The sequence below is a fragment of the Nanorana parkeri genome, unplaced genomic scaffold (genome assembly GCF_000935625.1).
Source record: "Nanorana parkeri isolate BGI_ZX_2015 unplaced genomic scaffold, ASM93562v1 scaffold874, whole genome shotgun sequence".
Taxonomy (NCBI): Eukaryota; Metazoa; Chordata; class Amphibia; order Anura; family Dicroglossidae; genus Nanorana; species Nanorana parkeri.
In genome coordinates this window covers 364,561-375,651 of record NW_017307142.1, presented here as the reverse complement: position 1 = coordinate 375,651, position 11,091 = coordinate 364,561, and the positions used below count along the sequence as shown (strand labels likewise).

The window sequence follows — 11,091 nt, the reverse complement described above, 5'->3', positions numbered from 1 at the left end:
GAAAAAAAAAAAAAGGAAGGAGGGGGGGGGGGGGGGGGGTAGTGGCTTGGGCACAACCTCCAAAATAAGCATAAGTGCAACAATAAAAAAAATTAATTATTGCCTGTTCTTGTTACTGTAGTCCACCTAATGCAGCTGCATGTGATGGGGTGACAACGATGCAACGCTGCTCATGAATTCAGAGCAGAGTTGCCACTCTCATGTAGTCTGTGCCTGCTTGCATACCAATGGGATGAGAAGATGCTTCAAGGGGACTGGTTATCAGAACTATCACGGATACTTCAGAAGCCTGTAGCTTGTCAGTCAGTACCTGGCCACAACTAGTTCCGCCCACTGCTTTTTGCATTGACAGTACTGCCTCTGTTGCTGAAACCCTCCCACTGTGAGCTGCAGTGCCTGGGAGGGGGAGTGTGTGAGACACAAATGAAGGAGGATTTGGCTCAGTCAGATGAGGTAAAGGATTTTCAGTTTGCTTTATGAGGCTTGTACATCATATAGTAATTGGATTTGGGACTTGCTTTGTTCATACAGAAGCCTTAGATGTACTTCAACATGAATGGTAAGATTAGTTACATTTAGCTGATCAGAATCACATACATTCTGGATCTAAAATAATAATTAAGTTTTGATTTAAAGTTGTTTTTTAATATTATATGAGCTTTGTATGTAAACAAAAAAGAAACATCTTTCCTTCCTGTTCCTGAACTTCCTTTTAAATACCGACAAAGAACTCACCATCTCTAGATCCAGAGTCTTGTTCACCTCCGGCACTGGGTGGTCATACAGAGTCTGCAGAATGTGAGTAACCTCGTTGATCTATCAAGGAAAGAAGAAGGATTGAGTGGCAGCATAGTAGTCTAAGAGGCAGGACTAGCTGAAAGACAATGGGACTTAATATTGGCCATCCGAAATACCAAAAGGTCCACCTCCAACCAAAACCGTCTTTTTAGTTTTAGATTTTAGGATTTCTCCACGTTTTAGTTTCTGTCTGCGACCCCACTGGGGAATTTCCCCATCGCCTTTTAGCTCTGTGATGCCAGGACAATAAATGAGGGTAATGAAGGTCACCTTGAAATCACAGACAGCAATAAAAAGCTAACAAAGGTTCTAGTTCTTCCACCACTCTACTACAGAAACCCTTTTTTTTTTTGCTTTCTCTATTGCTTTGTAAAGATTTTGTATCATTTCCTGTCCTTTTCATCTCTTGTCATTAGGATAGTACATTCGGGGAAACCTCCTTATTGGGCACACAGACAATGATAAACACCCACCCCCTTCCCTTTCCCTTGAAGTTAACATGAGAAGAGATTTCCTTTCCTGTCTTTTTAAAAAACAAAACAAAAGTACAGGTACTCTTTAAAATGGACCTGTGGGAAGAGGGTTGGCAGTGAATGAGGAGCCACTTACATGGGATAGCTGCCTTGGATCTGCTCAATAGCAGCCTGGGACTCCAAAAACCCTTGCCTCCATATATGCCTCACTTTTAGTCCATCACTGGTGGTGTTACAGATGACACCCTTGGCAGGGGACATGGGCTCACTCAAAACGAAGAGTCTAAGTGGCAACTTGGTCTTCACCAGAGCACCCCGCAAGGAATAATGAGCCAGTAACCATAGTGTTCCCTCAGGCTACTTTGCTGTAAGTTGATACCAGGTTGTGGCCCTCAGGATTGCCCCACCAAGTCACAGAAGCAGGATGGCTACGTTGTGCAGGAACAACAGAATCTCAGGAACAGGATAGGTGTCCAGTCACAGCAACGGCCACCATGAGGAAAGGAGCTAAAATATCCTCTTGGCCTTGAGCACAGCAAGCATCAAGAATGCACAGCTATGCATATTAATGAATATGTGCCAGCGCTAGCCAATGCATGGGTGCCAACACGCTGACGATTACACTTGCAACCGTCCATAGCCACAAGGCCATGATCCAACATGTGCACACAAGACACGCTTCAGGTGTACAGGACAGGCCATGCCCCTGGATGCACAGGTGTGGATCCTGAAGGTACGGTAACAAATGCAGGGCCGGTGCTAGGATTCTTGCCTACACATAAATGCACTGTTTTTTCCGCCCTCACCCTGCAGCGCCCTCAGGCGGCCGCCTGACTTGCCTTGCGGTAGCGCCGGGCCTGAACAGATGGCCACCCTTTCTAACCAATAATAAACTGCGCCTGCAAAAGTAAAAACGTATTACATAGTTACATAGTATTTGAGGTTGAATAAAGACATAAGTCCATCAAGTCCAACCTATTATATCACCAAGCTCTACTGAAGTCTTACGATGTGAAATTAAACTTTAAAGAAAAGAAAGTCTTTTTTAGCCCAAAAAGTATCCAAGGTATGGAATTATTTAAAGAATAAAGAAAGACTGTGAAAAAATGAAGGTGTGCCCAAAGGACAAGAGGTGTAGAAAGGATGAACATATTACCTGGTCCTTTACTAGGTGCTCTGCGATATGGTTGAGTAATTTATAGAAAAGCTCAAACCACGGCAAACAGCTGAAAAGAAAGATAATGAAAGAAATTGAATATATTTACTCACCACATGTATTAAATGCACCGAAACACACTGCAGTTCTATATATAACTTAGTCTAAGAGATTATGTGTTCTACAGAACCTGTTTAAAATAGAAAAAGAGATTGAGAACACAGAGTCCTCAGAGACACACAGAGCCCTCAATCTCTTTTTCTGCAGCCCCTGTCATCAATGAACAGGAATCCGCTGTACTGAGTGTTCCTGATCATTCATAACATGAGGACAGAGTATGTTTACTCTAACCACAATTATGAATGATCAGGAGGGGATGTAGATCACTTCCCCTTCATTCATAATTGGGGATATAGTAACCGTACCATGTCCTCCTCTCGCTTTCCTCTCTGACATGTTGTCACAGGAGGCTGAGTGAGCGGTGTGGGTGGAGAGCCCAGCCTCCTGTGACAGTGCGGGCTGTCTCCGCTCCCACACCGCTCTGCAGTTCTGTGATAGGAGGCTGAGCGGTTTGGGAGGAGAGACGCCGGCCGCTCACAGCGCTTTCCTCCCGCAGCGCTTGGCCGGCTGTCACTTTCTCTCACGGATCACGGATGCGCCGATGTATCGGCAGCAAAATGGCACTTTCGGCATTTAGCCAAAAGTGCCATTTTCAGCCGATATGTTTCAGCGGCCGATATATCGGTGCATCCCTACTGAAAAAAATACCTAGTTGTTGTAACGCTCGCCTGTATTGGCTGTGGATAAAGTGGATCACAACTGCGGTTTTGAGCTAAAGGATTAGGACGGGAATCAGATAGCAACTCCTCCTCGCTATACCCAGTTTTGGAATAAGGCCGCGAGGAAGTTGCAACACATCACACCCTGAGCTTACACTCTAATGCCCCCCACAGTCACATCAGTCTCTGTACAGAGGAGCTTACACTCTAATGTCCCCTCCCCCACAGTCACATCAGTCTCTGTACAGAGGAGCTTACACTCTAATGCACAATAGCACCGGCAGTAGGGGAACTACAAATCCCAGCAATACATTTATACATCAATGCAGAAGAGTATATGAATTTGGCTCAGTGCTTAGCGACCCTATGGACGCAGGGATTAGCGACCCGCTGGACGCAGGGATTAGCGACCCGCTGGACTCAGGGCTTAGTGACCCGCTGGATGCAGGGCTGAGTGACCCGCTGGACGCGGGAAGCGGATCGGCAATGCTGGGGCCCTGCGCTGCTAGGGCCAGGCCTCCGCCGCCACTGCAGGGGCCCGTCCACCTCCTCGCTCTTCACCATCGGCCGATACTCATGTAAGGGTCAGGCTGCCCGGGCCCCATACATGACTATCGGCCGTACCCCCCTGATGGCTGCCCTGCTGATAGTAGTAGTGGTAGACCACTGAGATCAATTAGGTTGAGATTACTGATGAATGGTGAAGTCAACAATACAGTTCTACTAAGTATGGTTTATCAGGCTATCACCCCCTTAACTTTAGCAGACATCAATTGGACAATACTGGAAATCAATGTGGACAGCAAGGTTCCCTATGCATAGGTAGGATTCCCAGAGTACTTGCGATTAGAGTTGGCCTCGGAGGCTCCAGATGAGGCTTAGGCGTCAGGTCCTTTGAGAGGTGAGTGGGGAGCTGAGCTGATCAGCGTCCTGCACACTCAACAGAAGACTCTGATCAAGTGTCGAGATGCGGCTTTTAAGCCGAGTGCTGCGTCTGGAGGGGGCGGAGTCCCGCGGCGCGTCTGCGCCCGACGTGGACGCGTCTCGGGGGAGAGAGAGAGGAATCTGCCGATGCGCCTGCGCAGGGGGTTGCTGGACGGCGGCGGTGGACGTCACCCTCTGACGCTGACGTCTCGGGGCCGCAGACCCGCGGCGCGCCTGCGCAAGGAGTCCACGACCCGCGGTACCGGCTCCCACCAAGGTGCGTCTGTTACAGTTGTGACCATTCCCAGGGCCGCTGGTGGTATAAGGGGGAACTTGAAGAGCCGCGAGAGAGGCAGGAGAGAATCAGCGGTGCCAACGAAGCCAGCGCTAAGGGAAGCGAGGCAGCACCGGAGGGAGCAGAGCCGCATAAGCCGATGCCTCCTCTATAGCGCCGGCTCCTGTCACAGGCGCAGTGATACCAAATGCACTCCGCCTGTGAGGAATCGATAGTGGAAGTGCGCTTCGCTCATTCTGGCCAGCGATTGGTTAGCAAATTGCTCTTGGAAAGGTACGGCACCCCTTATTGCCCTGATCACCATATTTTTGTGCATGAATACATGTAGACTGTTGTACATGAATAAGTGTGGATTGTTGTACATAAAAAAAAAAATATAAGACCTACCCCGAAAATAAGACCTAGTGTGGGGTTTTTTTTAGCCCAAAAAATTACAGTGTCCTATTTTCGGGGGGAAACACGGTATGTCTCTAAACTTTGAGCTCAACCATTAAACCAGGAATTGATTTTAAGCTGAGACGAGTGTCAGTTTGAATTCCTGGCATGATCAAGCCAAAGGAAAGGGCAATATGTTATACAACCATAACCAAAGAGATTGATACAAATGGATTCCGTTCATTGCGGATTTAACTGTCATGAGGAGCCGCTCTCACCTGAGGATACACGTGCAGCTCTTCGCCTCTACAGACAGCCGACAAAAGCCGAAGCGCTGGTAGCCCTGGAGGTCGGTCAGCGTGAAACTGAAGTGCTGGACGGATGAGTTCTTCCATCTGAATTACGGTGGCATTGTGGTGGGGGAGATAAAAGTCACTAACAATTTGATACATATGCAACAAGCCCAAACATTGGGCACAATAGACACTGGAGCAGGAGTTTGTTACCTGAACAATTTACATAAACTGGTTGTAAGAAATCGGAGGTCTGAGTTTTGAACGAGCAATGACAAGAGAATCAGAAGGAAGAATTGTTACCTTTTTACATCAAAAGGGAAGCAAAACTTTGTAAGTGTTGTTACTGAGTCCTAGAAAAAAAATACAATGTGGTAGAGATATATATATATATATGTAATGAGTGCTGTATACAGTTCACTATGCTACAACATGAAAAATAACCCAACACTATCATTGTGGAGTATCAGAAAAAAAAAAACTGACCACCTGAATGACGCTCATACATGGGCCACAATCTAAAGCTGAGCAACTATTGTCTGAACAAAACCGAGCCACGTGTAATCTTCATTTAATCCTGGTGTATTTCTTCCAGATCTGTGCAGTAATCCAGTGTGAAATTTTGAGGTTTTGACTGGTCTTGTCTCCGCCCCCTCCTGTAATAAAGATCAGTCACTGCTGCTCTCTCTACTTGTGCAGGGTGACTGGTCTTGTCTCCGCCCCCTCCTGTAATAAAGACCGGTCAACGCTGCTCTCTGTCCTTGAGCAGGGTGACTGGTCTTGTCTCCAATCCCCCCCCCTCCCCTTTGTAGTTTGCTGTACTGGGTGGGGTCTGCTAGGTCCCTCCCACATTTGCTTTCTGCACAAGCTATGTACAGCACAGTGATGATGTCACTGCTGGTTACATCATGGTAGTACCTGGGTTTATAAAGGCATTTGCTGCACACAATGTAAATTTATATCCCATGTGACTATTGAGGCAAGTATTTAAAACACCATTTCTGTGCCTGGAGTTAAGCTTTAACCACTTCAAGACCAGGTGTTTAGACCCCCTTCCTGTCCAGGCCATCTTTCAGTATTCAGCGCTGCGGTACTTTAGAGTGAAATAAAACAGGAAACATAAATTGTTATTTCTTAAATTGAGGTGAGTTTAGTATATTTATTATAAAAGGAGATGAAATGCAGCAAAAATAAAAGGTCTCCCCCCCTCTTCCCCAACCCAACTTCCCGTGGTCCTCCTCTCAGCCCCTATAGAAGAAGATAGGCCAAAGAAATGACAGTGTTATGTTGCGTATTCTCACCTGGTCATCAAAAAGGTCAGGAAATTGTCTTTTTAGCTCCGATTCTGAAAGACAGAAAGTAAAATCTGAAGACTGGGAACATTCCGGGGGCTTAAACGTAACATTTACTACTGATTGTAGCCGGCCGTATGGCCAATTCCAGCCTGCCTCTGCTCCAGACAAAATACAAGCACCTCAATGCATAAATAACACCCAAATCTGCTCCCTAGCTCCATCTAGTGGTCATAATGTATTTATTTCCTGTGCTCCTCAGCTCCATCTAGTGGCCATAATGTATTTATTTCCTGTGCTCCTCAGCTCCATCTAGTGGCCATAATGTATTTATTTCCTGTGCTCCTCAGCTCCATCTAGTGGCCATAATGTATTTATTTCCTTCGCTCCTCAGCTGCATCTAGCATTCTAGTGGCCATAATGTATCTATTTCCTGTGCTCCTCATAGTGCCCTCTTCGCCCCCCTGGGGGGGGGGGGGGGGTGGAGCTTCTTAGTCCCCTATGTGATAGCAATAAAGTTAAGTGGGGGAAAAAATAGGACAAAAAAATTAAAGTTGCAAAAACAAAAATGAAGTCACACATGAAAAATAATTTTAAAAAACACAAACATTTTTTAGTCCCCACCCATAGAAAACGACGATTGCGCCCATTACGCCGCACATGTTGTATATCACCAGGAACGTTGGAGTGAGAACAATAATTTTAGGGCCATCAATCACTGATAACACTAAACTGATGAGCGGTAAAAGCTTTTAAAGCGTCGCCTATGGCCAATTTGAGGTATTGTAGTTTTTTGCGATTTCGTGGGTGCACGCAACTTTAAAGCTTGACATGTTTGGTGTCTTTTTACCCGACGTGACCCCGACTTTTATATTTCACCAAAAAGTTGGGAAATAATAAATGTTTTATAACATAATGTAAAAAAAAAACGTGTTTTTTTCAAAATTTTCTGTAATTTTTCCTTAATATAGTAAAAAAGAAACCCCCCCAGTGGTGATTAAATAACACAAAAAGAAAGCTCTATCTGTCCCCAAAAATGGTATAAAATTATTTCAGTACAGCGTTGCATGACGAAATAAATGTCAGTCAAAGAACCACAGCGCTGAATACTGAAAAATGGCCTGGCCAGGAAGGGGGGTGTAAACACCTGGACAGGAAGTGGTTAAAAAAAACCCAGTATATAAAATGTGGAGGTGCAATGAATGAGGAAGATGGAAATTCTGGTTAAACAAGCACATAGCAAAAATGGCAAAATTGCTCCGGTCCCCAGGAACTAAAAAAACACAAATGTCTGAAGCTGTGTCACTAAGGGGTTAAATTATTCTAGAGACATTAAATGATTGTATTTGGTGGTTATTTTATACGTCAGTTGTGACTCTAAATAATTTTTTTTCTGAAGATGAATGAGGCAAAAGGCTCTGCCGACAAGACTTGAATTTTGGTTCTTACGTAGGGTCAGCTTGTTACGCAGATGGAACTGTTCAGACAGTTATTGAGGGGTTTAATAAAGTTGAGAAAAGAAGTTGAAAAGTGTTTGAAAACCCGAGAAGAAAACATTTGATAATTGGCTAAAAAAAAAAGCAAGTTTTGGAGTCCAGAATAGAAAGGCCGTGTGTGTCTGACCCATCTGGAGTGAAGGAAATGATGAGTGATAGACGGATGGGAGTAAGGAGGAGTAAGCACAGGAGAGGGATACGGCAGGCCTGGGGTAAGCCAATAAATAATGATGGTAATTATATATACAATTCTGGATCAGACGTGCTGCTTCTGGAAGAATCCCCTGGGATGGTCTGATAATAGATGACTCACTACAATGAGTCACAAGATTGGATTTACACTTCGTTCCTCCGCACCTGACACCTTGTATCATACCTTTAATGCACAATGACTAGGGGTAGATAGGGCTGAAGTGGGCTAGGGGGCACTTCAGGGGGTTTGGGGAATGTGGAGGGGCTGTTAAAGGAGAACTATGGGGTCAGGGCTTTTCCCCATAGTTGGGTAACGGGAGGACACAAACTAGCGTCCTCCCATCACCCTAAGCTCAGTATACCGCAAGCTACAGTTCGCGGTATACTGAGACGCCGCAGCCGGAGCGTATCCCGACATCAATGTCGAGATCCGCCCAGCTGCGTGACTGACAGCTTGCTCTGCCTATCTAGAGGCAGAGCCAGCTGTACCTGTCCCCTCCCCGTTAGCGCTGGAGGATCGGAGCGGGGAGGGGGGAATCCAGCCCCTCCCCTGTCACGGCAGAGAGCCGTGACAGGATCGAGAGGTGAGCGAACGCCGGTATGTGTTCGCTCACCTCCCGATCTACTGAACCGACCTGTGACAGTCTCATTGTCACAGGTCGGCTAGAACTATGAGGTGAGTGAAAAGCACTCACCTCATACTTCTCCTTTAAAGACATTGGAGGGCATTGCAGGAATACTCGGGAGATCTAGCATGGAGCTCAGGGGCACTGGTGGGAGCAGAAGGGCCTGCAGGTGACTGTGGAGGGGTATGAGAGGCACTGTAGGGGTTTGGGGTGTGAAGGGGCTGGTAAAAAAAAAGTTGGATGGCATTGCAGGGGGCTAAGGGGTCCTAGGGAGCTCTAGCACTGAAATTGGCTGGGGAGGCACTGGCAGCAGTTGAAAGGCCCTGAAAGGGACTTGGGGACACTTGTGGGAGCTGGAGAGCACTGCATGGAACTATAGAGGGGCTGGGGGTGCATTGCAAGGGGTTGGGAGATGTGGAGGGGGCTGTGGCAATAAGTAAGGGGGCTGTTGAAAAAGCTGTGGGGGGTGGGAGCATTACACTGGACTTGGGGCCGCTTGGAAGCTCTTGAACTGAGTTAGGCTGCGGGGCACTGGAGGAAGTGTAAGTGCACTCGAAGGAGTTCAGGGAAACTGGTGGGAGCTGAAGGGCATACAGGTGACTGTGGAGGGTTCTGAGGGACACAGTAGGGGTTTGGGGAATGTGGAGGGGCTGGTAAAAAAGGTGGATGGCATTGCAGGAGGCTTGGGGGTCCTAGGGAGCTCTAGTAATGAAATGGGCTGGGGAGGCACTGGAGGGAGTTGAAGGGCCCTGAAAGGGACTTGGGGACACTAGTGGGAGCTGGAGAGCACTGCAGGGAACTGTAGAGCCTGCTAGGGGGGGATTTCAAGGGGTTGGAGGATGTGGAGAAGGCTGGGGGCAAAGAGTAGGGGGCTGTTGAAAAAGCTGTGGGGGGGTGGAAGCATTACAATGGGGTTGGGGCCGCTAGGAAGATCTAGTACTGAGGTAGGCTGCGGGGCACTGGAAGAAGTGGAAGGGCACTGGAAGAAGTGGAAGGGCACTGGAAGAAGCTATGGGGCACTGGTGGGAGCTGAAGGGCCTGCAGGTGACAGTGTAGGGGTCTGAGGGACACTGCAGGGGATTGAGGGGTGTGGAGAAGGCTAGAGCAAAATGTGAAGGGATCACATCAGCTGCTGGCCGGGGCCTTTGTCTGCCTCGCAGCCGCACATAAACAAAAGGGGCGGGATGTTTGTGATGACATCATTGACCTTACATGGCCACACGATTATATAAGGTCATTGTCAGTGACCAAACACAGCCATGTGGCCATATAAGGTCAATGACATCACAGCATCCCACCCATTTGCTTACACCCATCTGTGGGTGGGGAATTCCCTGGGCGGCAGTGGAATGAGCTTCCTCCCGTGCTTGAAGGAGCTCAGGCCTGGACCTAATCTGGTCTGAACCTGAGTCATGACCTCATCATTGAACTTCTGCTCCTTCACTATCCAGACGGAGGCATTTCCTTGACCAGTTTCAAAATCTTTAACAGCAGTAGAGAAAAGTGAGGTCAGCGAAGGATCGGATCGCAGTTGCAGATCAGTATTTCAATATAAAATCTCGATTGGGATCGAAGGACATTCAGGGGGAGGGGGGGTATAACCTCCAGAACACCCGCAACCCCCCACTTAGTCACCTCTGAAAAGTGGTTTGCCCTGTGTGAGCTCAGCCTTGGGAAGATATCTCCACATATACGATCAGCTCACCTCAGATCCAAACAAAACTCACTGAAAGCAATGCACTTCCTAGGTGGCCTACCCCGTAATTGATTTGATCTAAGACGCAGCCCAGCAAGATTTCTGATTGCACTGAATGAAATCTGTTATATGTTAGCTTCCCTTTAAGGAGAAGATGAAATGTAATACGCGGCGAGGGATACTTCCTCTTTCCTAATCTGTCCTCGGATCTCACACTACACGATGACACACGCCATGCAGGAAGTCTGAGCCGCGCACGGTGTCAATATTAATAACAACTTTATCTGCAACACTCCTCCACCCTCAGGATTCAGTTCCTGGAACAGCGGCCACGCTGCGCACTTATTCCTCGCACTGAGCTCCATCTATGAGAGCTGCTTTACCTGCCAAAGGATTTGTATTATTGCTCAGCCAGTCCTGAGATCTACACAGCTCTGCCAGCCGGGTGACCTGTCTTTGCTCTGTGGCAGTTAAGCGACGCCTCCCTGCCTCTGCCCTGTGACTGGACAGTCAATTAGCAGCAGCAGACTGATGAGATCATCTCTCTGCTCTCTTCTCCTATCAGCATATTCCTTGTCAGCACCTTTGCATGCAGGACATCTGATTGGTTGCAAGTACTGCTCCTCCCTCTTCCAGTCTGAGTGCTGTTGTAATTGGGGGGGGGGGGGGGGTTTAATAGAATATCGCGATGTGTTT

The 11,091-nt window shown here is 47.4% G+C and overlaps 1 protein-coding gene across 1 annotated transcript in view; it reads right to left on the bottom strand.

The window, feature by feature from the left end:
- Nucleotides 1-11,091, bottom strand: part of LOC108794610 (DENN domain-containing protein 1B-like) — a 52,798-nt gene that overhangs the window by 33,981 nt on the left and 7,726 nt on the right. The window contains exons 3-7 of the mRNA XM_018565690.1: nucleotides 6,395-6,438; nucleotides 5,397-5,446; nucleotides 5,079-5,195; nucleotides 2,428-2,497; nucleotides 736-816 (exon numbers count right to left, since the gene is read on the bottom strand). Of these exons, the coding sequence (XP_018421192.1) occupies nucleotides 736-816; nucleotides 2,428-2,497; nucleotides 5,079-5,195; nucleotides 5,397-5,446; nucleotides 6,395-6,438 (362 nt within the window). The remainder of the gene's footprint in view (nucleotides 1-735; nucleotides 817-2,427; nucleotides 2,498-5,078; nucleotides 5,196-5,396; nucleotides 5,447-6,394; nucleotides 6,439-11,091) is intronic.